The sequence below is a fragment of the Artemia sp. Qi Xiang Cuo genome, chromosome 5, assembly GCF_049724085.1.
Source record: "Artemia sp. Qi Xiang Cuo chromosome 5, ASM4972408v1, whole genome shotgun sequence".
Taxonomy (NCBI): domain Eukaryota; kingdom Metazoa; phylum Arthropoda; class Branchiopoda; order Anostraca; family Artemiidae; genus Artemia; species Artemia sp. Qi Xiang Cuo.
In genome coordinates, this window is record NC_142798.1 from 42,963,828 (window position 1) to 42,991,489 (window position 27,662).

The following is a 27,662-nucleotide window of genomic DNA, read 5'->3' on the forward strand; positions in this document are numbered from 1 at the left end:
CTATTCGTCTTGCGTTTTATTGATGATCCTTATTTCCATTTGAATATTATTATTTTTTAATTTTATTTGGATGAACATTCACAGTCTAGCATAAAGAGAAGGGTATTTAGGAGGGTGCAGTTCACTTCATATAGGTATAATTTGCATTCGTCTTAGTTTTTAATGATGGTACTGATTTCTAGATGAAAATGCTTATTTTTTAATTTAATTGGGATGAAAAGTCAAAGTCTAGCATAAAGAGCAAGGTATTTAGGAGGGTGCAGTTCACTTCATATACTGGATAATTTGCATTCGTCTTAGTTGAAAATGCTTATTTTTTAATTTAATTAGGATGAAAAGTCAAAGTCTAGCATAAAGAGCACGGTATTTAGGAGGGTGCAGTTCACTTCATATACCGGATGATTTCTATTCGTCTTAGTTTTTTATTATGCTACTGATTTCTAGTTGAAAATGATTATTTTTTAATTTAATTGGGATGAAAAGTCAAAGTCTAGAATAAAGAGCAAGGTATTTAGGAGGGTGCAGTTCACTTCATATACCGGATAATTTCTATTCGTCTGAGTTTTTAATGATGCTCCTTATTTCTAGTTGAAAATGCTTATTTTTTAAGTTTATTGTGATGAAAAGTCAAAGTCTAGCATAAAGAGCAAGGTATAAAGGAGGGGGCAGCTCTATTCATATACGGGATAATGTGCATTCGTCTTAGTTTTTAATGATGCTCCTTATTTCTAGTTAAAAATGCGTATTTTTTAATTTAATTGGTATGAAAAGTGATAGTCTAGCATAAAGAGCAAGGTCTTTATGAGGGCGCAGTTCACTTCATATACCGCATAATTTCTATTCGTCTTAGTTTTTAATGATTCTTCTTATTTTTAGTTGAAAATGATTATTCTTTTATTTAATTGGGATAAAAAGTCAAAGTCTAGCATAAAGAGCATGGTATTTAGGAGGGTGCAGATCACTTCATATACGGTATATTTTCAATTCGTCTTAGTTTTTGATGATGTTCATTATTTCCAGATGAAAATGCTTACTTTATAATTTAATTGGGATGAAATGTCGAAGTCTAGCATAAAGAGAAAGGTATGTAGGAGGGTGCATTTCACTTCATATACCTTATAATTTCTATTCGTCATAGTTTTTGATGTTACTCCTTATTTCAAGTTGAAAATGCTTATTTTTTAATTTAATTGGGATGAAAAGTCAAAGTCTAGCATAAAGAGCAGGGTACTTAGGAGGGTGCAGTTCTCTTCATATACCTGATTAATTCTATTCGTATTATTTTTTAATGATGATCCTTATTTCTAGTTGAAATTGCTTATTTTTTAATTTAATTTGTGTGAAAAGTCAGTCTAGCATAAAGAGAAAGTTATTTCGGAGGGGCCGCTCGCATCATATACGGGATAATTTGCATTTGTCTTCGTTTTTAATGATTCTCCTTATTTACAGTTGAAAATGATTATTTTTCTATTTAATTGGGGTGAAAAGTCAAAGTCTATTATAAAGAGCAAGGTCTTTCGGAGGGGGCAGCTCGCTTCATAAATCGGATAATTTCCAGTCGTCTTAGTTTTTAATGATGCTCCTTATGTCTATTTGAAAATTCTTATTTTTTAATTTAATTCGGATGAAAATTAAAATTCTAGCAAAAATAGAAAATTATTTCTGAGGGGGCAGCTCGATTCATAAACGGGATAATTTCCATTAGTCTTAGTTTTTAACAATGCTCCTTATTACAAGTTTAAATTGCTTATTTTTAATTTAATTTGGATGAAAAGTCAAAGTCAAGAATAAAGAGCACGGTATTAAGGAGGGGGCAGCTCGTTTCACATATGGGATAATTTGCATTTGTCTTAGTTTTTAATGATGCTCCTTATTTCCAGTTGAAAATACTTATTTTTTAATTTAATTGGGGTGAAAAGTCAAAGTCTAGCACAAAGAGCAAGGTATTTCTGAGGGTGCAGCTCACTTCATATACGGGATAATTTCCATTCGTCTTAGTTTTTAACGATGCTCCTTATTTCGAGTTTAAAATGCTTATTTTTTCATTTAATGAGAATGAAAAGTCAATGTCTAGCATATAGAGGAAGGTATTTCGGAGGGGGCACATACCGGATAATTTCTATTCGTATTATTTTTTAAAGATGATCCTTATTTCTAGTTGAAAATGCTTATTTTTTAATTTAATTTGGATGAAAAATCAAAGTCTAGCATAAAGAGCAAGGTATTTAGGAGGATGCAGCTCACTTCCTATACATGATAATTTGCATTCGTGTTATATTTTATTGATGTTACTCATGTCTATTTGAAAATGCTTATTTTTTAAGTTTATTTGGTTGAAAAGTCAAAGTATATAATAAATAGCAAGGTATTTTAGGACGGTGACGTTCACTCCATATAAGTTATAAGTTGAAGGCGTATTAGTTTTTAACTATGCTACTTATATACAGTTGAAAACTCTTGTTGTTTAATTTTCTTTGGAGTAAAAGTCATAGTCTAGAATAAAGAGCACAGTATATAGGAGGGTGTCGATTGCTTCATATATTGGATAATTTGTAGTCTTCTTAGTTTTTAATGATGATCCATATTTCCATTTCAAAATGCTTCTTTTTTAATGTAATGTGTATGAAAAGTCAAAGTCGAGCATAAAGAGAAGGGTATTTAGGACGGTGCAGTTCTCTTCATATACGGTATATTTTTCATTCGTCTTAGTTTTTAATTAATCACCTTATATCCATATGAAAATTATTATTTTTTAATTTTCTTTGTATGAAAAGTCAAAGTCTATAATACAGAGCAAGGTCTTTCGGAGGGTGTAGTTCACTTCATATACCTGATAATTTCTATTCGTCATAGTTTTTCATGATGCTCCTTATTTCTAGTCGAAAATGATTATTTTTTAATTTAATTGGGATGAAAAGTCAAAGTCTAGCATAAAGAGCATGGTATTTCGGAGGGTGCAGATCTATTCATATACGGGATAATTTGCATTCGTCTTAGTTTTTAATGATGCTCCTTATTTCTATTTAAAAATTATTATTTTTTAATTTAATTTGGATGAAAAAGTCAAAGTCTATAATAAAGAGCACGGTATTTAGGAGGGTGCAGTTCAATTAATATACCGAATAATTGCTATTCGTCTTAGTTTTTAATGATGCTTCTTATTTTGAGTTGAAAATGCTTATTTTTTAATTTAATTGGGATGAAAAGTCAAAGTCTAGCATAAAGAGCAGGGTATTTAGGAGGGGGCAGCTCACTTCATAGACGGTATAATTTCTATTCGTCTTTGGTTCTAATGATGCTCCTTATTTCCAGTTGAATATGATTATTTTTTAGTTTCAGTGGGATGAAAATTCGAAGTCTAGCATAAAGAGCACGGTATTTAGTAGGGGGAAGCTCACTTCATATACCGTATAAATTCTATTCGTCTTATTTTTTTATGTTGCTCCTTATTTCCATTTGAAAATGCTTATTTTTTTACTTTAATTGGGATGAAAAATCTAAGTCTAGCATAAAGAGCAAGGGATTTAGTAGGGGGCATGTCACTTCATAGACCGGATAAATTCTCTTCGTCTTATTATTTATTGATGATCCTTACTTCTAGTTGAAAATAATTTTTTTTAAATTTAATTCTGTTGAAAAGTCAAAGTCTAGCATAAATAGCACGGTATTTCGGTGGGGCCGCTAGCGTCCTGTATGGGATAATTTTCATTCTTCTTTGTTTTTTATGATGATCCTTATTTCCAGTTGAAAATGCTTATTTTTTAATTTAATTGGGATGAAAAGTCAAAGTCTAGTATAAAGAGCAAGGGATTTCGGATGGGGCATATCGCGTCATAGATGGGATAAATTGCAGTCTTCTTAGTTTTTAATGATGCTCCTTATATATAGTCGAAAATTATTAGTTTTTAATTTATTTTGATTGAAAATTAAATGTCAAGCATAATGAGAAAGGTCTTTCGGAAGGGGCCGCTCGCTTCATAAACTTGATAATTTGCATTTGTCTTAGTTTTTAATGATGCTCCTTATTTCCAGTTGAAAATGCTTATTTTTTTATTTAATTTGGGTGACCAGTCAAAGTCTATAATAAAGAGCAGGGTATTTCGGAGTGTGGAGATTACTACAGATAATGGATAATTTCAAATCGTCTTAGATTTTTAAGATTCTCCTTAGTTAAAGTTTACAATTCTTGTTTTTTTATTTAATTATGATAAAAAGTCTATCATTAATAGCAATGTCTTTCGGAGGGGGGCAGCTCGCGTCATATACCGGATAATTTCTATTCATATTATTTTTTAATTTTGCTACTAATTTACAGTTTTAAATTCTTATTTTTTTAATATAATTAATTATAATTTTAAACTATAAATAATGAGAATACGTAAAAACTAAGACGAATGCCAATTATCCAGTATATGAAGTGAGATGCACCGTCATAAATACCTTGATATTTATGATATACTTTGACTTTTAAAACAAATAAAATTAAAAAATAAGAATTTTCAACTGGACATACGTAGAGTAGTTAAAAAAAACTACTAATGAAAATTAGCATTTTTATTAGTTATCTGCAACCTACAAAATACCTTTCTATTTATTATAGAATTTTAATTTTAAACAAAATTACATTAAAAATTAATCAATTTAAAATAGAAATAAGGATCTTAATTACAATCTAAGCACAATTCAAATTATATGCTCTATTTCGAGAACCGCACCCTCCTAAATACCTTGCTCTGTATGCTAGACTTTGACTTTTCAACACACTAAAATTAAAAAATACGCATTTTCAACTAGAAATAAGGAGCATCATTAAAAACTAAGACGAATCTAAATTATCCGGTATATGAAGCGAGCTGCCCCCTCCGAAATACCTTGCTCTTTATGCTAGACTTTGTATTTTCATCCCAATTAAATTAAAAAATAAGCATTTTCAACTATAAATAAGGAGCATCGTTAAAAACTAAGACGAATAGAAATTATCCCGTATATGAAGCGAGCTGTCCCCTCCAAAATACCTTGCTCTTTATGCTAGACTTTGAATTTTCATCCCAATTAAATTAAAAAATAAGCATGTCAAGCTGTAACACAAAATCTCAAGGACGAATAAAAAATCACTCCTTTTATTTGTAACCAATCACCACACAACTTACCGTATATTGAGAAACCTCCGCTGTCTCTGATTGGACCCATAAAAAACGGATGTTGCCTGAAAAACCACTCTGATTGAAAAACTTGGAGTTGAAACAAACTTGTGTGGGGAATCCCCGCTCATACTGCTCGCTTTTTTTTGCAATGTGTAGGAACCAGTGGGGAATCCCCGCTCATACTGCTCACTTTTTTGCAATGTGTAGGAACCGGTGGGGAATCCCCGCTCGTTTGGGAAGGTACCAAGGAAAGGCAAGCAAATAGCATGTAGTTTCAAAACATGTTTAATCACGTGTAGAGGTCCCATAGAATAACACAGGAAGGAACATAAGGCCATAGAATAGCATGGGAGGGAACATAAACCCTTAGAATAGCATAGTAATTCCTATACGTCTCGTAGAAGTATAAGGCCATGTGAGGGGAGTACTCACTCTCTTTGAAAAGGTGTAGAGCTTCTATAGAAATGTTTTCCTATAGCTGTCGTAGAATTCCATAGATACATTCTACTTCCATATCCCCTATGGGCTTTGCGGGAAAGATGCTACCGATTTTGTTTGTTTTTTGCACACGGCCTACCAGAATAGTTGGTTAGATCTTAACTAAACTTAGTGGGAAGTGTCCTAGTCGTTTTTTTGGGGTTAAAAAAAAAAAAAATCACCGTCACTTGCTTGGGTAACAAGATATTTTTCCGTTGAAAAATTAAATGGTAATGATTAGGTTATGTTAGGTTTCCATAATTTTGTTTCATAAGTATTATTTTGTCATCATGTTTTGTAATATTTCATTAGGATTAACCTAACTTCACTTCTTGGCTGTGTTTCCAATAACCGACAAGTACCTAGTTTCTTTTTTTACATACAAAGGTAGGAATGCCGTAATAGTTGCTTAACTCACCTCTATAATTGATTATTAAATGTTATAAATTATATTAACAGTTAAAAATGGACCCGCGAAAGGGAAGGGGGCGTTTTGGCCCGTGACCCTCAGAATATCGAGATTATTTTTGAAGTTGTCCCCCCCTCAAAATTGACCCTTCCTGAGGTCGAAACATGTAATGTCACGGCTTGAAGACTAAGATGATATTTCAGTGAAACATGCCTTAAACGACGTTGTTTTTGTTTGAATACCCAGCAAACAAGCCTTCCTTAAGGATAACAATCTTTTCAAACTCATTTGCAGCAATGACATTAACTTTCTTCAATTAGGAGTTGCCACACCGCATCACTTTTAACCAAGCCAATTTCCATGGCATCAAATGAAACTTTGAAAAAAATGTACCACCAATTAATACCGTAATAATGACATCGTTTTCAATTATTCTTTACAGAGTGCCTACTACTCCTACTGGGGGTACTTGATCGAGCCGTATTAAGAAATAGGTTGGATATTAACTTAAAAAAAAGAAGGTATAATTCTGATAACTGTATTTAATCAATTTGACTTTATTGACTTAGTTCTTAATTTGAACACAAAACTATTAGATAAAAATAGAAACAACATGTCACAAAAATCATTAACCAAATATTTAACAAGACAGTGCAATATTTGCTTTAATCTATGAACACCAAATCTGGTTTTCCATAAGCATGCATAATTAATAACTTGTTATTTAATCGTAAACATGGTTGCTAGCCCGTTTAGATAACGTTAAAAAAACTGACTTTTAAAGAACCAGTATAACATTATCCTTTAAAAAAAAAAACCATTGTTATTGGAAATTGTAGGATCGTAATCAGATGCCATAATAAAAAAAACTGTTCGTCTCGGGAGAAAAAAGATTCATTCTGAGTTGTTTTTACTTATAGCCTATAAACTATTATATTTATAAATGAGTTTTTGTGCAAAAACTAAATAAAAAAACAAACACTTTTTTCATTGAAAGTAAGGAACATCATTAAAACTTAAAACAAAAAGAAATTATTCCGTAAAAAAGGGGGTTGCCCCATCCTCGACCTTCGCTCTCTTACGCTAAAGTTTGGTCTTTTTTCTTAACTCTTTAAAAAGAACTACTGAAACAAAAGGACCGTTTAAGTGGAATAGGATGCTTTTTAAATCACTAGAAAACTTTAGCGTAACGAGCGAGGGTTGAGTAAGGGGTAGCCTTCCTCATATACTAAATAATTTCTGTTCGTTTTAAGTTTTAATATTGCTCCTTACTTTCAGTCGAAAAGACTTGTTTTTTTAATTTAATTTCTGATGGTTTTTTAAATAATGCCGGGAAATACGGCTCTACCTCCATGGAAAAATCCCGCCTCCCCATGAAAAATCCTCTAGACAATTCAATCCCGGTAAAGATTTACCCTGGACACTTACCCTTAACATCTCAACCTGTGAAACTGAGTCGGCAAAGAGTAAGAAAAATAAAGACACAAAGTGTCTTTTGATTTAGTACAACATACTCCTTAACATTCCCCAAAGTTTCACCTTAATACCCTTTGCCATTTCAGACACACCCAAAAGCCAACATTACCTTTTTTCCCAATGATGAATCCTGTATATAAACAATACACAAATTGCAGAATTTACAATCCTTGCTCCAGGACCTGTAGGGGGCGTAGTGTTCCCGGAGACTATTTATTACATCTTTTTTATAATTTCAAACAAAATACCTGTCAAAATGCCGATAAATGTTGGGAAGAGGGCATCTAAATAGAGCCAATGGGGGAAGGACTGGCTACCCTCCGATCATTTTCGATAATCCCCCCCCCTGAACATGCCCTGAGAGTTTCAAGTTCATACGCTAAGCCGCTCCTAAGATATTGCACAAGTAGTTGCAGTGACAGTCGCGAGTAGTCTTAGTCGCAAATAGTCGTAGTCGAGGCCGGAAGTAGGCAAAGTTACAAGTAGTCGCCGTCACAAGTAGTCGTAGCAGCAACTGCAAGTAGTCGTAGTAGTAGTTGCAAGTAGTCGCAGTTGCAGTCACAGTAGCAGCAGTAATGGTCCAGAAAGATTCAAGCTAATACCCTTACCCGTTCCTAAGACATCGCAGAAATGCTTGTTAGATGACCGGGATACACATAGTGTCTTTTGATTTAGTTCATCATAGACCTCAACATTCTCCCAAAATTCCACCTCAATACCCGAACTCTTTTCTAGCAAACGGATTAAATATTCCCTATTTTCCAAATGATAAATCCCGCATGTAAAAAACTGTCAAACATTCCTTACCCCGGGGGCTGTGGGGGAGATGGGATCCCCTGAGGCATAATTGTTAGACCTTTTAACTATTTTGAACAACGTATATTTTCAAGATTTCTGTCAGTATTGAGGATGCATCCAAAATGGACATGGTGGCTGGTTGCCCTACGACCGCTCTTCAATGTCCCCTGAGCATGCCTTGAAAGTTTCAACTAAATATGTTCAGCCGGTCCTTAGATATTGCTTATAAGCCCTTTTTACAACAATGCTGCATTTACTATGTCTTGAATTTCTTTGACTCTCAAATTTCCTTAAAGTTTCACCTTTTGGGTGATTACCCAAGCCTTTTTGGAGACCCATTATCACACATGCCGCCTTTTCCCCACCAAAAAAAACTAACAACCTTACATGTAAACAATGCGCATCTTGCTTAGCTTTTATAACTCACACCAAGGGCTGTGATGGGTCTCGGGGGGGACGTGGCGGGGAGGGGGTAGGTGGGTGGGCCTCCAGCTCCTTGTGACTCTTAAAAAAGGCAATCAAAGTTTCAATTTCAAACTGAATAAATCACTCTAACGTTCATACGACCAGCCCCTCGATATTAAGAAGCCCTAGGGAAAATAATTTATAATTTAATAAAATACATTGAAGCCATACGGCTCTTTGCTATGCCTCTGATGCATGAAAGAAAGCAACATTTGCACCTCAAAAGAATTATCATTTTGCGGGTTTTTTGGGCATTGCTTGGGGTTGTCCATGGATAACTGAGAAATCTAGAGATTTCCCCTGATGATTCATACTTCAAAATTTTTAGTCTGGGGAAAAAAATTATATTATACCAACCCTGTCGAAATACGAACAAGATTCAACTTCGAAGAATTCATTTTTGAAAATTTGCCAGGAATCTGAGCAATAGAGCTCTATTGCCTTATCTTGAAGATTTTTAGCTAGCCAGGATGTTATTTAACAAAGATTGATGCAGCCTGAGTGAATTTTCACGGAAAATCAGATTTTTGAAAATGTGTACACCAATCAACATTATGAATACATGTTGATATAGAAGAATGGTTCCATAGATATCCTTTTGGCAGTGGCACTAATCAATGTGTGTCTGGGGGGGGGGCCTATTCCCACTCCCAGATTTGAAAGATAGCTTTGAAGGAATTTCATTAAAAAAAAAGAGAAACAAGACAAACTTATCCTCCTCCCCGAACAAGATATTAAAAAATGGATTTTTGCCCCCTTAAATTTCCTGAATTGACACCACTGTCGTTTGGTCATATCAAAATGCTGATCCAATAGTTTATTATTAGAAAAAAACATTTATTTCTTCATGTTTTTTCTTTCTTCAATTTTCATTCATCATGTGCAGTCAGTGATATTTTAGAACCTGTCTAATGGCCTTTGGCTCTTCCGTTCAGCAACGTTGTTGTTGAGACTGTTCAGCGAATAGAACCAGAGTTGATTTTGACCTACAGAACTAGCTCAAATAAGCTGACTCGTCATATTTACGCTTTAAATTAGATAAACTAGCGCTTTACTGAAAACTGAGCTTGCTTGAGTGTTTCAGGAAATTAAAATTATTTTATCAAATTTGTCGATATCATGGCCGATATGACCATTGAGAGTCTTATAAATTAGTCTGTTATTTTCTATAGACTGATGGTGGACTTTTCTGCTCCTAAGAGAAAATACAGGTATTTTTGCATTGGTTTTGTGTTGTCAATACAGCGCTAGATTTCCGAGTTCTACAAAAAGAAAATATCATGAGCCAGTTTATTTGTGCTAACTTTGCAGATATATCTTCCGAAATCTGCAAAGCAATATATTTTGTTCGTTTCCGAAATCTGCAAAGCAATATATTTTGTTCGTTTCCGAAATCTGCAAAGCAATATATTTTGTTCGTTTTAAGCTTTTACTTCGCTCTTTACTTTCATAGGATTTTTTTTTATAGTTAATCCTATTATGAGACTTATCTCGAATCCACATCAAAGTGAGGGGCTTCCATACTACGAAGGGAACCTGTAACTCGAGATCTCCTATTATTTAAAATAGAATAAAAAAAGGATTTAAGATACGTACAAAATTGTATTTCACGAAGCACTAAAAAACAGAACAAAAAACAAGATGACTTATATATATCTCGGAGACAACCTAACTTTAAAACCACACTTCGGTCTTGTTACAAGCTCAATTAACACCGGAATATTTTCAAATTTTTCTAAACTCATGATTTTGAATTTTCTTAAAATGCTGCCAACAACCACTTTTTCTTCCATCATCGCAAACTTTTGTCCTATGCAGTTTCTAGGACCTGCACTAAAAGGGATATATGCATATGGATGTCTCCCCACTGAATTCTCGGGTAAAAAACGATCGGGATCGAAGCGTTCAGGGTCTTTAAAATAGGTAGGATCTCTATGCATAAGAAATGGGACAATTGATACTGCAGACCCTTTAGGGACAATAAAACCATCCATCTCTATATCTTCAGTAGCATGGCGAGAAAATATTGGAACACTGGGGGAAAGTCTTTGGGCCTCTTTAATACAACATTCTAGATACTTTAAATCTGTTAAGTCTGTCATTGTAAAATCTCGTTCAGGGTCATCTCCAAATATTGAATCCAATTCTTCGTGAACTCGCTCTTGGATCTCTGGATGACGACCGATAAAAAATAGACACCACCCTATACCAGCAGCTGTGGTATCATGCCCTTCAAACATGAAAGTATCAACCTCTTCTCTTATATCAAAATCAGATAGGTACTTCCCATTACCAGAAGCTTCAATAAGCAAATCTAGAAATGCAAGACGTTTTTTCTCGACAGGTTTATCTATACCATTTTCATACCTTGCCTTAAATTCAATTTTCTTCTCTGCAATGACTTTCTCTGTGAAGCCGTGCAAAACTTTCAGACATTGTCTATGCCTGAAACCAGTGGGGAGCCACTTGAAAATTATGTTCGGTTGAAGCCAAGGGTAAAGTTGTCGGTTTTGTACAATTGCACCTATTTCATAAACTGCTTTAACGTATTCAGAATCTGCCTCTTCTTGAGCATTAACATGACGACCCATTGCAGCATCACAAATGGCATCAAGAGCACACCGCGTTATATAAGGGAAAATATTGAAACCATCGGGAGACATTCCGTTCGCTTTTAAGACCTTTGATTGGAAAATCTTTGACTGTTCATTAAAAACTTGCAAAAAATCATCAAGAATCTTAAAATGAAAAGCAGGTGTAAGAAGTTTTCGACGGCTATGCCATTTACTACCTGTGCTGGTGAGAAGCCCTGTGCCAAGCCAGGGATGAAGAAAACTATATTCATATGCTTTTTCAATGTGCTTGCTACTTCTTAAAATAACTTCAGCAGCAGATGCACGGGTCACAAAAATGTTCGGTCGATTTCCAATCCAAAGCCTCATAAAAGGATAACTAGAAAATTCTTTGTGCCAATTTTTTATTACAGGAAGTCTTTGTTCTGAAGGGACAAACAAGTCTAAAGCATTTCCGAAAAAGGGAATAGGCTTAGGTCCAGGCAAATCATTCAACTGTTTAGTTGCGTTTCGACGAATAAAGATAAAAGTCAGTACACATGTTACTACAGCCAGTATTGCAGGCAGAAAAAGTGTAACACTCTCTATAGACAACATTTCTCTCACATGCACAGAACAACACTAAAGAAAAATCAACGAAAAATTGATCATATAGTGTTCCGGAGACCTATTGATTAAAATTACGTTGTTATTTTTATCACTGGCGAAGGAGAAAAAAGAAAAAAATACCGTTATCAAATTTAAGTTACGCGTTTGGATTGAACTCAACATGAAAAATCACTGGCCAATCACCATGGTTCTTGAAGTGGGCGTTATTAAATTTTCATAGATGCCTTATTAGATTCAAGAGTCCATTTTCTATTGTTTGTAAAGAATGCTCTTTTCTCAGTTTAAAGATAAAGCACTCGACTAAACAGAATATGCACAATCTCAAGGAAGAAGGGTTCATTGGCCTAAGCAACCCCTAGAACAATCAACAGGAGGGGGCCTCAGTCCCAAATAGAAACCGAATTACGCTGCCTAAGTAAAGAACGATGTTGACACATGGTATTATTTAGTATTATTATTATTTCATTTTTGTTTGTTTGTTTTAGACCAGGTCACTTCGTATAGAAGGAGTTGTCGTAGAAACTTAGAAAAGGCCTCATTTAATTGGAAATTAAAAGAACTAGTGTCCTTTATAACAGTCAAAAGAGGTTGGAGGGCAATCAATCCCCCTCCTACGCCAACCATTTCCCAAGCACATCCAATAAAAATTTTGACATAGCCATTTTGTTCAACGTAATTGAAAGGTCTGGAAATTATGTCTTTGAGGACGACCCCCCCGACCCCGCCGGGCAAGGGGTGTAAGGTATGCCCTAGGGACATACAAGGTTTTTACAGAAAGGGTGGTCGTATAAGCTTCAGAGAAGACTCACTGGATTGTTAATCACAAGTTGTAGTGCCCTTTTTAAGAGTAACGGTGATCGGTGGGCAACTACCCCCCCCCCCCCCACACACACACAGACGTCGTATTTTCCTGAAATGCATCCAATCGAAATTTTGAGATAGCCATTTTATTCAAAATAGTCCAAAGATCATATAATAAGACTTTTGCGGTTGAAAGAAACCCCCAGAGCCGGGGGGGGGAAGGGTTGTAAGTTATGCTTCAGGGACATTTAAGGTTTTTATGGAAAGGATGGTTGCATAAATTTTACAGGAGTCCCATTTGGTTAAAAATTGGAAGTCCTAGTTCCCTTTTAAGAGTCAAAAGTGTGGGAGGGCAAATATACCCCCCCCCCCTTAACTACCCTTATTTTCACCAAACGCATCTGATTGAAATTGCAAGATAGGCATTTCGTTCAAAATAGTCCAAAGAACATATAACAATGCGTCTAAGGTTGGCAAAACCCCCAGAGCCCTGGGGCAAGGGTTGTAAGTTATGCCCTGGGGGCATATAAGGTTTTTATGCAATGGGTGGTTGTATAAACTTCGATTCGGGCTCATTTGATTTTAAATTTGAAGTTATAGTGCCCTTTTTAAAAGTCAAAGGTGATTTGAGAGCCCCCCCCCCCAACGCCCATCATTCCCGAAACACATCAAAAGTTTGAGATATAAATTTTGTTGAGCGTAGTTGAAGGTTCCAGAAATTATGTCTTTGAGGATGACAACCACCCCACAGCCCTCAGGGCATGGGCTATAAGTTATGCCCTGGGAGCATATAAGGTTTTTATAGAAAGGCTGGTCTTATATACTTCGCAGGGGCCTCATTGGATTGTTAATCAAAAGTTTTAGTGCCCTTTTTGAGAGTCAAAGTGATCGGAGGGCAGCTACTCCCCCCCCCCACACGTCGTGTTGTCCTAAAATGCATCCGATAGAAATTTTGAGATAGTCATTTTATTGAAAATAGTCCAAAGTTAATACAAAAAGGCTTTTGGGGTTGTTACAGACCACCAGAGCCTGGGGTCAAGGGTTGTATGTTATGCCCCGGGGGTATAACCGAACCATCCCCCCCCACGCCCATCATTTCTAAAAAACAAACATCCAAACTAAGTTTTGAAACATCTATTTTTTTTCCAGCATTGTTGAAAGGTTTAGTAATTATGCGTTTAATGATGTCAACCCCCGGAGGCCTCAGGGCACTGTATAGATATAAACAGTAGAAGTCCTAGTTCCCTTTTAAGAGTCAAAAGTGAGGGAGGGCAAATAGACCCCCCCCCCCCAACTACCCTTCTTTTCACCAAACGCATTTGATTGAAATTGAGAGATAACCATCTTGTTCAAGAGTACAAAAGAAATATAACAATGTCTCTAGGGTTGGCAAAACCCCCCAGAGGCCTGGGGCAAGGGTTGTAACTTTTGCCCTGGGGGCATATAAGGTTTTTATGGAATGGCTGGTCGTATAAGCTTCAGTTGGGGCTCATTTGATTTGAAATTTGAAGTTATAGTGCCTTCTTTAAGAGTCAGAGGTAATTTGACGGCCCCCCCCCCAACGCCCATCATTCCCTAAACACATCAAAAGTTTGAGAAATTTTGTTGAGCGTAGTTGAAGGGTCCAGAAATTATGTCTTTGAGGATGACAAACACCCCACAGCCCTCAGGGCATGGGCTATAAGTTATGCCCTGGGAGCATATAAGGTTTTTATAGAAAGAGTGGTCTTATATACTTCGCAGGGGCCTCATTGGATTGTTAATCAAAAGTTTTAGTGCCCTTTTTGAGAGTCAAAGTGATCGGAGGGCAGCTACTCCCCCCCCACACGTCGTGTTGTCCTAAAATGCATGCGATAGAAATTTTGAGATAGTCATTTTATTGAAAATAGTCCAAAGATAATACAAAAAGGCTTTTGGGGTTGTTACAGACCACCAGAGCCTGGGGTCAAGGGTTGTATGTTATGCCCCGGGGGTATAACCACACACCCCCCCCCCCCCTGCCCATCATTTCCAAAAAACAAACATCCAAACTAATTTTTGAAACATCTATTTTTTTTTTTCCAGCATTGTTGAAAGGTTTAGTAATTATGTGTTTAATGATGTAAGCCCCCGGGGGCCTCAGGGCACTGTATAGATATAAACAGTAGAATCATTCCCTATCTTAACCAAAGACAAAGCCGGACCGAGTTGCAACTGCTCTGGAGAACATATAAACAAGCATAAACATAAGCGACATTAGATTTTTCCATGGGTAGGCACACGTATGACAAAGAAAAATAATTGGCATGACTGTAATAATGCAAAGGTAAAGATAACATTGGTTTAAGAATGACTAGAAAAACAAAGAATGAATTTACAAGAATAATAAAGGCAAAAAAAAGTTTTATAAGTAAAACGTTTTGCCCAAGAGCAATAATGGCATCAACGGCGGAAAACAACACTTTACTGTATTTTTCAAGATGGGGGTAAAAAATTACCTGTTTAGGGTTTTAGACCATGAAAAATGGATTGTAATCTTAGAATTCCGTTTTCTGGAATTTCGACTCTCTTTTGGTAAATATTTATGTTTTGTTGCACAAAATAGCAAAAACCCCACTTTGCTGTGGCACGATCTCTTTTGTTACATAAAAAGAGCACTTGGTATTGCGATTTTCCTTTAAATGAGCCCTCTACTAATTTACAAAGCACTGGCTCAATACGACAACCCTTAGGACGAAAAAAAAAGAAGTGAAAAGGGATACATCAGTGCTTCCCACGCAAAAAGTGATTGTCCTTGTTTTTCAAGGAAGATGGCCTTAATTCTCGAATAAAGGGTGCCCAACCATCATGATTCCAATGGTGCATGTTTCATTTCGTTCAACCAACATTTTCAAGGGGTCTAATCAGTGGTGCCAAATAACGAGTTTTGGGCGGGGGGGAGGAGACAACTTAGTTTCTTTTTCCGAATTTTCAATGAAAATAAACAAAAAAAAACATATTTTCAATATCCGTTTTACCAACAAAAGGTAATTTTAGAAAATAGGGGGCATATACCCTTCGTCATTGGTCCCACTGGGTTTCAGGCTCTTTTTAGAAATTCCCATAATTGTTTTTCGTAATTAACTTTCACTATTAAGATGAATTAAACTAATGGTTGCCAGAAAAATGGGAAGAAAAACAAAGAATAAATTTATAAGGATAATCAAGGTAAAAATAAGTTTTGTTTGAACAATGCCATACCGTGATGAACATTTCATTAGGAAGTTTGGCGCTTCGCATTGATATTTCAGTTCCATAGTTTTATCAATTTTTTCTCAAAGGCAAATTATGTGGTCGGTATGAATGCAGACTCGCAGCTAAATCAAATTTAGTCACTTCCTTTTTCCAAATATGTTTATTGATATTGGTTTAATTTCTATTAAGCAAGGACAATTTTCTTAGAAAGCAAAGCTAATTATGCCGAGAAAGGTAAAACGAGAACTGAATGTAGGGAATAAAAAAAACTCAACCCACTCCCTTTCTCCAAAAAAGAAAATCCTAGAAATGCACATGATTAAAATAATTTATTTTGGTATCAGGTAAAGTCTTTTACTATGTTAAAGCTTAATAATTAAGCTACAGCAAATTATGCAAGCAAGGCCATTGGTGGATCTAGTGAGGGGCCATACCCCCCCCCCGTCCTCTGCCTCCAAACATGCCCTGGACAAATCAAAGTTTGATTAGTAACTGACAATGAACTTGGTAACTAGAATGATTAAATAATTTTAAATAAGCTTAACACAATTCTGAAACATTTCAAGTTGTATATCAAACTTGCACGTAACCCGAAACTGGAAAGGTTTTACGTAATTTGCAAGTTCGTGGCAGAAGATTTACAACAATAATAACAACAAGCATTACTTAATATTCTTCTTATGATACAAATACAATTCTTTTGATGTCCTTCAATTTTCTGAAAACTCACAAAGAATTTCACGACAAACAGTTCTTAACAGACGTTTGGTATTTCCTTGGATAGGGATATTCTAGCAGTTATTAGAAGAAAAACAAAGGCCCTACATCAAACTCCGAAGGACATTTTTATGGCAAAAAAAAGCATAAAAGAGGAAAGGTCCAAGCAAATATTACCAAGAAGAAAAAGTTTTGACGCTCCATGGCGCAATACTACTATCTTAAACCACTGATTATTGTGAAACCTAATAGATAATCTGTGCTAAAACTACTAGGTTGCCGCTTTGTGGTAAGATATTTTGTTGGAAATTTCAAACAGTCCCACCACTTTGCAGATCCCTCTCCCACTATTTATGAAATTCCGGCTATTTCCCTGTTGCAGCGTTGATCAGAAGTTAGCACTGGAAATTTCCGTGTTGCTAAAATTTAATCCAAATTCCTCTTTTAGAAATCCTGTATCCGTCAATCAGTCAAGTCATATGTCATACCTGTGAGATGGGACAGTAGCTAATCACTTGCCGGCTCACCCTCTTTTCTTTCTGCTTTTGCAATCATAAATAATACAGGTTCGCACCATTTTTCAAAGTTGATCGAGGAACTGAGGAATTTACAATGGATCGCTTAAACAAAGGAAATGGGAGGACCTTTTATACGCTCCGAGACTCTAGATGATTTTTAGGATGATCGTACTGTCTAGATATCTCTACTGTGGCCACGGGGAAGAGGGGAGAGTGGCAGCAGGCAATGGGAGGGAGGTGTATCTATATCTATATATATATATATATATATATATATATATATATATATATATATATATATATATATATATATATATATATATATATATATATATATATATATATATATATATATATATATATATATAAACAGTGATGATGATGATGATATATGATGATATATATATATATATATATATATATATATATATATATATATATATATATATATATATATATATATATATATATATATATATATATATATATATATATATATATATATATATATATATATATATATATATATATATATATATATATATATATATATATATATATATATATATATATATATATATATATATATATATATATATAGCACAAGTTTTGAGCCAATAGGGAAAAAGTTTTGGAGCCTATTCACCTCATTATAGAGCACGGAATGAGAACATGGATTTTTTGGTACATTAAGTTCTTATCGGCTTACAAGCCTAAGGCTGTAAGCTTCCAAAACATCAGGGACAAAAAGTTTTTTGGCCTATTTCCAGGACCCCTACCATTATAAAATATTCGATCCTTTTTACCTGGAGATCAACCTCTGAGAACTACGAGCCAATTAAACACCCAATATCAAACAAGCCCTCCTTTTCCATTGTAAAACTAATGTGCAAGCAATTAGCAATTTGTACCAAAAACGGCCCTTGCCCCATTGGTTATGGGGGTCATTCCATTTCTGGAGGCGTATTTATTGGACCTTTAGATTATCTTGAACAAAATGGCTATCTTAAATGACCCCTCTTCAAAGTTCATATGACCATCTTTGAAAGAAAAGTGGCCCGGTTTGAGGGGAACCATTTTTTTCTATTTTACCTTCTATAATGGGGCCCTCATAGCCCAGGACTTATGTATATAGCCTAAGTTTCGATCCGATCAGAAAAGATTTTCTTATCCCCTTTTTTGGGAGAGGGGGGAGGGACTGTGCCACAGATTTTTTTTTGTACATGAGACTCCTCTTTGTCCAAGGACTTACGGTTCCAAGTTTCAAATTGATCATGGAAAAAAAAAAGTTTTCACCCATTTCCAGTCTTCCTTACCCCTCTACCCTCAAAACAAATATTTAGTCCTTTGGGCCAAGAGAATGATCCATGAAACTTTCGAGCGAATCACACGCCCGACATCGAACAAGCCCCCCTCCTCTCTTTCCCATTATAAAACATATGTAAAAACAAGTGCCAATTTGCATTATTTATAGCCTTTGCGTCAAGGCCTCTGCTGGTCATGTTATCCCTAGAGGCACATTTGACGGACATTTCGACCATTCTAAACAAAATAACAATCTCAAAATCTTGATCGAATGTCTTTGGAGGTTAAGGGCTGCAGTGCGGCAAAAACAAAATGCAAGGAAGGTGTGCTGGTCACCATCATTATTGATTCTTAAAAAGGCACTAGAGCTTTTGATTTCCAATATAAGGAGCCCTCTTTAAATATTCTGCGACCACCTCTTCAGTACTGAATGGCACTGTAAAAAAAAATACACTGAAGATTTATGGCTCTTTACTACAGGCATCGCTGAAGCCTTGTCAGTGACAGTGTTTCGCCCTTGTGTTCGCTTGTCATTTTTAATGTTATTTGTCTTCCAATAAGAAGCATTAAATAAAGATATTAGTTCAATTGATGTATTAGGTGTTTTGTTTTCATCTTTCTTTTGAAATTATCAATACAAGACGCAAGCATACCTTCCGGGAAGTCCCATTAAGTCTGGCAACCTCAATTCTGTCGGTCCCAGTGTCAGTCCAGTATATGTTTTTTGCAACCCAGTCAACAGCAATGCCATCTGGATGGTGGATTTCTGTTCGAATCACATCCTCTTGACTATTTCCGTCAAGGGCTGCTCTGTGTATTCCTCTGACCTACAAATTGTGAAAATAACTGTTTAAGTACAAGAACAATGAAATCCAATTTTTTTGAATTGGTTAAATGAACACTTACAAAACAATATATATCTTTAACTAAGGGAACTTACACAATTTTTGTTAAAAGCAGGCGCAAAATGTAAGAAAAATAAACGTGGCTGAAAAATTAGCAAAAAAACGAACTAGAAACAAACGACGCCAACAGATGTACTAATGAGGAGGGGCAAGGCCGTACCCAGGATTTTTTTTTCGGAGGGGGTTTTACTGAAAAAATCAGGGAGGGGGTTAACAAAAAAAACTTAAAAACGCATACAAAATTTGTTTATATCCATTCTTGTTACGTTTTTAAGAGTCAGATAAACATTTCAGAGGGGGGGGGGGGGTTCAAACTCCTTAACCCCCTCTGGGTACGGCCTTGGGGCGGGGTCCCCCCTTCCTCTAAATACCCTCCTAAAGATTTTGAAAAATGTGTTTTGGGGGTATTTTAATTTTACCCCCACGCCCCAGCCCTATGTTCTCGTGTCCCAAGGCACCAAACAACCTAAGGTGTGCTTTCCTTTGAAGGTGTGGTTGTTTTTGGGGATCATCAAATTGCTAATGTTTGAATTTTTACGGATGAAAAGCGCTGTCTAATTTAATGAATTAGATTCGCTTATTTATCGTCAAGGGTCACGTCTCAACCCTGACAAAATGTGATACAGCCTCAATAACTTCCGAATTTGGAAATAATCAGAAGAAAAATTCCAGTTTTCAGGTATGGATAGACCCAAGATGGTTCTAGGGGTAAAAATTTGTTTATTTTGATGCCCTTGGGACTTCAAATGATTAAGTTAATCTAAAAAAAAAAAAATATTAAAAAAAACAACTTAAGATCAATTTACACTATAAACTATACATATTGTAGTACATACAAATTATATACATATAAAACTATACATACATATTATACATATTATAGTGTTAAAAATAACTTTTGTCAGCAAATTTACTAAACATTTAGGCTACGCGGATCCTTTTTATTCAATGAAAAGCGGACAAGATCTTGTCCTGACTACACAGTATGTATGTATAGCTTTTCTGTTCATTATGATGTACAAAAACATAACATATGAGCTAGAACAGTGCTTCTCAAACTCATTTAGACACTGTACCCCTTTTTACCCAAAAAACGTATTACGTACCCCTTCTCAGTTACCGGTACTAAGTAAACCATAGATAAAAAATAAATAAAATTGCCAGTGCTTGAGTTAAAGGCTTGTTTTATTTTATTTTTTTTGTTCTGCCGTGCACCCCCTAAACATTTTTGCGTACCCCTAAGGGGTATGCGTACCACAGCTTGAGAACAAATGAATTAGAAAAACGAAAAAATAATACAAATAACAACACACAAACTTATATGAGCACTAAACGACAGAACTAGCCTAACGGAGGACATTCAGGAAAAAACTTTCAACAGTTGTCGATCGCTGGTACATCCCATTTTTCTTCAGCCATCATCAAGGAAGCAAGTGACTAAGTATCCAAAATTTAAATTGGTCTTCGCAGATTCTTAACATACTGTTCAACTTCACAAGCCTACTACCTTGACATCTAAATTTACTTCTCATTCTCTAAACAAAATAAAATGCAAAAACAAAAGCACCGGTCATTTATCACACACGCGTTTAAAAGATCCTTCAAAAGATTTGTTTAGAACCAGAAAGAAGGCGACATTAATTTGTTTTTTAATCTCATGCAAAGCTTTAAGTTAAGCATGCTATTTGTGATGGCGAGCAGTTTTTTTTTTTTTATTTTTTCATCATAAAATCTTGGATTCAATATGTGATACGTGACAACTCTCATCTTTTTTCTGTCAATGGTACTTCGTTTACTATTATGACCGACAATTAGTTATACAAGCATTTGAGCGGCTACGTCATGCTGACAAATATTTCACAACAACACTTCAAAATATCACAGGGCTCTCCAATTTTGTTTTTCAAGAATTCTTTTATTAATTTAGCGATCAATACAAGATCGAGGCTAAGAAAATATTTCTTCGGGTATAATTCATGAAAGTTTCTGCCAGAAAAGACAAACAAAATTGACTTATCTTTTACAATTCTGGCGTACTTCCGAAGACGCTCACTGCGCTTAGCGCAGCTCATAAGCTCAGGTTCAGGACCAGCGTCGCTAAAGCAGTACAATTATACCGTTTTTGGCACAATTTTGACAGTATAATGCAGTATAATTGGACGTTTTACGGTACAATCCAAAATGTTCGGTATATTTTGGTACATTTGGGCTGTATTCACAAGGTCAAGCTTTATCTATTTGAACTCTTCCAGTTACCTCTTAGAGATTCAAGTAAAAGAAAAGATTTTTGTCGAGTGCAAACGCGATATAAAAAGAACTCTCCGCCAAATTCAAACTATTCATCATACGAGAAACAGTGCTCAAAAATGGTTTCTGACAGAGAAAAATATGAGTGAAGAAATAAATGTATATTGCTTTTCAGTTTATTCTAGTATTTTTGCCTGTGAAACAGAAACTGACGTCGAATGCTATAATTGTACCACAAAGAATGTTTGCGGTACAATTTGGAAGGAAATTCTGTACTATTTACCTCTAAGGTGTGGCAAGCTGTTCACCAGACATCATCTTAATACTTAAATTAGACTAGGATGAAAGACTTCGTTTTTATTTTTTTTTTTTTTTTTTCGTTTTTTTTTTCTCGAGTTCTCTTTTTCTTTAAATACTATGCCTAATCATATTTTTTGTCTTTTAAGCGATAGATTAACCGGAAGCTCATTTCAATTAACATGTTTAAATATGAAAAACATCGTACATTCTCCAAATCATCTTGATGTTTTATTTCTATAAACTCATAAAAATCCAAGGAATTGCCCACTCTGTCTTCCGTGAAAGCGACTGTTTTCAGACTCTTGGACCTCCAAATCTGTACGTAATGCTCGTTCTTCCAGTTCTGTCACCGTAACTCTGGTACACACGACACGACCATGGGCACCCATAGACGGAATTTTAGGGGGGGGGGCTTACCTGGTCTAATCGGCACTTCCAGTGCTGTATAATTGAAATCTCAAGACAAAATATCATAGACAAGTAAAGACAAAGTAAAGAGCAATGTGGGAACAATATATTTTTTTAGACAAGGGCATTTCTTATAGAAAGAAATGTCATAGGAACTTCAAAAGAGCTCATGGAGGGCAACCAGCTCCCCCTCCCCCACGTCAATCACTTCCCCAGACACCTCCAATCAAAATTTTGAGATAACCATTTTGTTCAGCGTAGTTTTAAGGTCCGGAAATTATGACTTTGAGAATGTCACCCCCCCCCCCCGCAACCCTCAGAGCAAGGATTGTAAGTTATGCCCTGTGGGGATATAAGGTTTTTTATATAAAGGGTGGTCGTACAAACTTCAGAGGGGACTCATTTGATTGGTATTCAGAAGTTCTACTGGCCTTTTAACAGTCAAAAGCGATTGGAGGTCACCCCCCCCCATAGACCAATCATTTCACCAAACACTTTCAATCCTAATTTTTGAGATAGCCATTTTGTTCAGTGCAGTTGAAAGGTCCAGAAATTATGTCTTTGAGGATAATCCCCCTGCACATAGCCCTCAGGTCCAGGGTTGTAAGTTACGCCCTGGGGGCATATAAGTTTTTTTTTTTTATAGAAATGGGGGTCGTATAAACTTCAAAGAGGGCTCATTGGATTGGTAATCAGAAGTTATAGTGCTCTTTTTAAGAGTCAAAGTGATCAGAAGGCAAATCCCCCCCCCCCCCCGCACGCACACACACAAGTCGTATTTTCCAGAAACACATCTGACAGAAATTTTAAGATGGACATTTGTAGTCGTAGAAACTTCGAAAAGGGCTCAATCCGGTTGGTAATTGAAAGGGCTAGTGCCTTCTTTAATAGTCAAAAGTGATTGAAGGGGCAGCCACCCCTCCCACGCCCATCATTTTTGCAAACACTTCCAGTCAAAATTTCGAGATAGATATTTTGTTTGGCGTAGCCAGAAATTATGTATTTGAGGATGAGGACCCCCTCACAGTCCTCAGGGCAAGGGTTGTAAGGTATACCCCGAGGGCATTTAAGGCCTTTATGGAAACAGTGGTCGTATAAACTTCGGAGGGGGCTCATTGGATTAGAAATCCGAAGTTGAAGAGTCATTTTTAAGGAGTCAATTTATCGGAGGGCAGCTATAACCCCCCCCCCCCCCACATCATATTTTCCCCCAATGCATCCGAGATAAATTATAAAATAGCCATTTGTTCAAAAATAGTCCAAATATCTCATAACACGGCCTTTGGGGTTGATACAACCCCCCAAAGTATTGGGACAAAGATTTTAAGCTCTGTCCCTGGGGGATGTAAGGTTTTTATGAAGAGGGGGTCTTGTGAACTTTAGTGGAGAATCATTTGATTGGAAATGTATAGTTCTTGTTCCATTTTAAGAATCAAGCATGATGGAGAGAAAATAGCCCCTCCCCTGTTCTTGATATCCTGTTTTCCCCAAACACATTTGAGCGAAAGTTTGAGATAGCCCTTTTGCAGGCAATAGTGCAAAGAGAATATAGCAATGTCTTCAGTAATAAAATATAAGAAATATTTAGGTGAACAATGAAATAAATCAAAACAAACTATGAGCATGTGAACATTCAAAAAGGTGACAAAGCAATATCTCAGGAACAATTTATATTATCAAGTTATATCTTTATGAGTAAGTTGTGGGGGATTTTAAACTAGCCAGAAGGTACTATGTGTATACTTTTAGTACTACAACTACAGCTACTGTAAGTAATGACGCTTAGAGTATTAAGGTGAAACATCAAGGAAGTGTTTAGGGGGCGTTCAAATTAAACAAAAAACTTTATACATGCCGGTTTTCAAAAAGGCATACAAGCAATATCATAGGCAGCACCACTCTATAATAGCTAGAAATATCGTTGAAACATTTAAAGAAGCTAATTCGATTCAAAATTAAAAGTTCTAGGGTCCTTTCTAAGAGTAAAGAGATTGGAGGGCAATCAACCCGTCTCTCAAGCCGATTTATTTTGAGACAAATTTTGAGTCAAAATTTTGAGACAACTATTTTGTTTAGCATAGTAGAACGGTCCAGCTGATATATCGTTTGGGATATTGGGCTTGTCAAAAGCCAACAATTATGCAGAAATATGTATTATTATATAAAAAAACGAAAAGATATAAAATATTATTTTTTTTCATGAAGATGACTTTGTCAATAAAAAACGAACAGACATTCATCTAAAAAAAACTTTTTCCATATTAAGCGAAAAATAGGCAGAAATGAAGTCAAGTAATCATCCAAGCGTAAAACTGCCACAAATCACTATCAATAAATAAATGAAACTCAGAATGAACAGAAATTAGAATAAATAGCCGAGTCAAACACGAAACGAGCAAAGTTATCATTAGTAGGGCTGATAACCCCCATGTCTTCTCAAGACCAGAACATAATTTGCGCTTTACTGAAAAGGAAAATATGTTTAAATGTTTTCGCTTTTTTTTACTTAAATAAATAAAAACTTCTTTACTCACTTTTTTTTACCCATTTTTTATTTTAAGGAATAAATATCATTATAGGTAAATTAAACTGACAATCCACGGTCATTTTTTTTTTTTCAGTAAAGCCCAAAATATGCTCTGGTCTTGAGAAGGCATGGGGGTTGTCAGTCCTTCTCATGTTAATTTTTGCTCGTTTTGAGTTTGACTCGGTTATTTATTATAATTTCTGTTCGTTTTGAGTTTCATTTAATTGTTCACAGTGATTTGTAGTAGTTTTACGCTTGAAAGATTATTTTACTTTATTTCTGCTCTTTTTTGGCTTAATAAAGCTCTACTTTTCTTTGAAAACTTATTCTGTGGACATTTTTTTTTTTCAGATTAATACAAATATATGACACCGCCATTTAGCCAGGGGGGGGGCTGGTGTCCCCCTTTGAACCTCCTTATGGGCGCCCATGGACACGACCCATTGTGCTGCCTCTTACAAAATCTTCTTCAGCCATTATAAAAAGAAAATAATAAATGTTCACCGGCATTGGAAAATATTTCGAGACCGTTGCCAGGGAGAACATAACATTAAGCAGATTTCAAACACGCTCCCTTTGCTAAAGCATTACGCAATACAAAAACAGCTCTTGGTAACAAAAATGTATTTAATTAATAAAACTGATTAAGCATCTCTATTATCAACTAGAATACAGAAATAAGAGAGTAAAATAGGCATAATTCATCAGAAGGCAAAATTCATATACCCAAGGTTGCCACTCATAATAAAACTTTACTAAATAAATCAGAAATAAATTCCACTTAGTAAACCAGGTCTCAAATCTGGTAATACCGACTATATTCATTGAAGTTTTTTGAAAATCAAGTAAACTTACTGAAATCGAATGCTGCGTTCCAGTTAACAATAATAGTAAATACAATTTCTTTTTTTACACTGCTCATTTTTATCTTCATTGCGAAAAAAAGGTTCAAAAGAGAAAAACTGTAAAAAAAAAAAGTTCATTTTGATAATGGCTTTGTCGAAACAAAGCCAAGTTTTCGTTAAGATTATGTGTTGCCGGTGAGACCCTCAAGTGGCCAAATTTTTCACAGAAAACAAAGCGTGAATCTAAATGTCACTTGCGTGCTGTTCAGTACTCTGGGGATGAGTTTCTTAATAATCAAAATTAGCATTTTTATTCTCATTTTGAATGCATCTAAACTTCAATGTCCGCAAACTGGTGATATTATTCCCCGTGCATCTCGGAAATATTATCCACAATTTTTTTTCAGAAAATTAATAACGAAGTTCATAGTTGTTTTTCAATATTAACTGCACAGGTTTTGCCTAGACCCCGGCGCCTCGCCGGCGGATCGACCGAACGCCGCCGAAGAGAGAGGCCCGGTTGAACGCCGCACGAAGTGTCGTAACGTCGCCAGCGCGCCGCAGGCGCGCCACCGCCGGCAGAGGTGGCGGTGTTCGGTCGACTTTAAATTATTTTTACGGCAATTCTTTATTGCGTCAACCGCAAAGTCGGAGCTTTTCCTTCTCGTGTGGTTTAGTATTTCGATTTTTCTGATTAGAAATCAAGCAGAGCTTGCACTATCCCTGAAATTTCGGGTCTTTCCCCAAAAAACTGCGTCACCCCAAAAAAAAAATTCGGTTCCCCGAATCCCCGAAAATCACGCAATCACGGTGCCACCCCTAGTGATTTATCATCAGTGACTTTCCCTGCCAAATATTACTTTGTATACCATAATTCTTCACTGCTCTCCTGTTCATTAATTTTCCTCTCTTTTGTTACTTTGCATAAAAACCAGATAGATGCAATATGCTTTTGTAAATATTACAATATACACAGTTCTTCATATGTTGACAAAAAAAAGTATCGTCTTTTTGAAATGAGTTTAAATCATTTCGAATGCAGTATCCCAATCGCTATTTCTTACATCATTCGTAGTCAAGAATTTCATTTTCAAGTTGAATAGAATGATAGAATGCATTCACTACTATACAGCTTCAGCCTTTTGTTGGATTTTGAAATTGACAGCCGACAGATTGTTTCTACAGCTGAGTTGTAAGTTTGCAGATTTTTTTTTTGCTGTTTTTAGATAAGATTTTCTTAATGTTTATTACTCAATTATTGAACACCCGATAGAAAGTACAATCTTCTTTCTGGAAAATTTTTACCCCCCCCCCCCCCAAAAAAAAAGCCTACGGTTGAGACAAAATTTAGCTATAGACTAAGCTATGTACAAGGTTGGGGAATTAAAGATTGAACCGGAAGTTACCCCAAAAATATGATTCATAAATAAATTGTAAATTATTTCCTATAGGGGAGGGGGATAGGGGGCTATCATTTTTAAATGATAATACTTCATTTTTTTTTTTTATTTAAAGCAGGGATGCCAAAAAGATAATTATTTTTTTCTTTAAAGTGGAGACAGAAAAAAATGATCTCAAACTCCCTTGTAAATCATTGAAATATTTTGATAGACCCAGGGCCCTCGACTGGGACTTGTTCATTGTCTTGGGTATTTCGTGATTTTTCGTATGCTACTGGCCTTATTTGGCTTTTGTGTGTGCTCCCTTTTAATTTGATTCTTTGGAGCTTATGGAATGCCATGGCAAATCTATCACTCAGTTTTCCAATAATTTGAGGTATATCTGAATAATTTCGATATTTTCGTTGTTGTCTGTGTACCCCTTTGCTCATGCCCTCAATTTTTTTTCAAGGAACAATAAGCTATTTAACGTTATTTTGCGTGTTTGTTTGAACCATATAGTGACCTTGTTAATTATTCAGTAAA

General features: G+C 35.6%; 2 protein-coding genes across 2 annotated transcripts in view; both read right to left on the bottom strand.

Moving 5' to 3' along the window:
* Positions 1-27,662, bottom strand: part of arr (low-density lipoprotein receptor-related protein 6) — a 144,859-nt gene that overhangs the window by 70,292 nt on the left and 46,905 nt on the right. Inside the window, exon 8 of the mRNA XM_089089617.1 lies at positions 19,159-19,332. Within this exon, the coding sequence (XP_088945743.1) occupies positions 19,159-19,332 (174 nt within the window). The remainder of the gene's footprint in view (positions 1-19,158; positions 19,333-27,662) is intronic.
* Cyp4c3 (Cytochrome P450 4c3) lies at positions 10,358-11,978 on the bottom strand. Its single transcript, XM_089089618.1, has one exon. It carries the CDS (start codon positions 11,937-11,939, stop codon positions 10,416-10,418), a length of 1,524 nt encoding a protein of 507 aa, XP_088945744.1. The 5' UTR covers positions 11,940-11,978; the 3' UTR covers positions 10,358-10,415.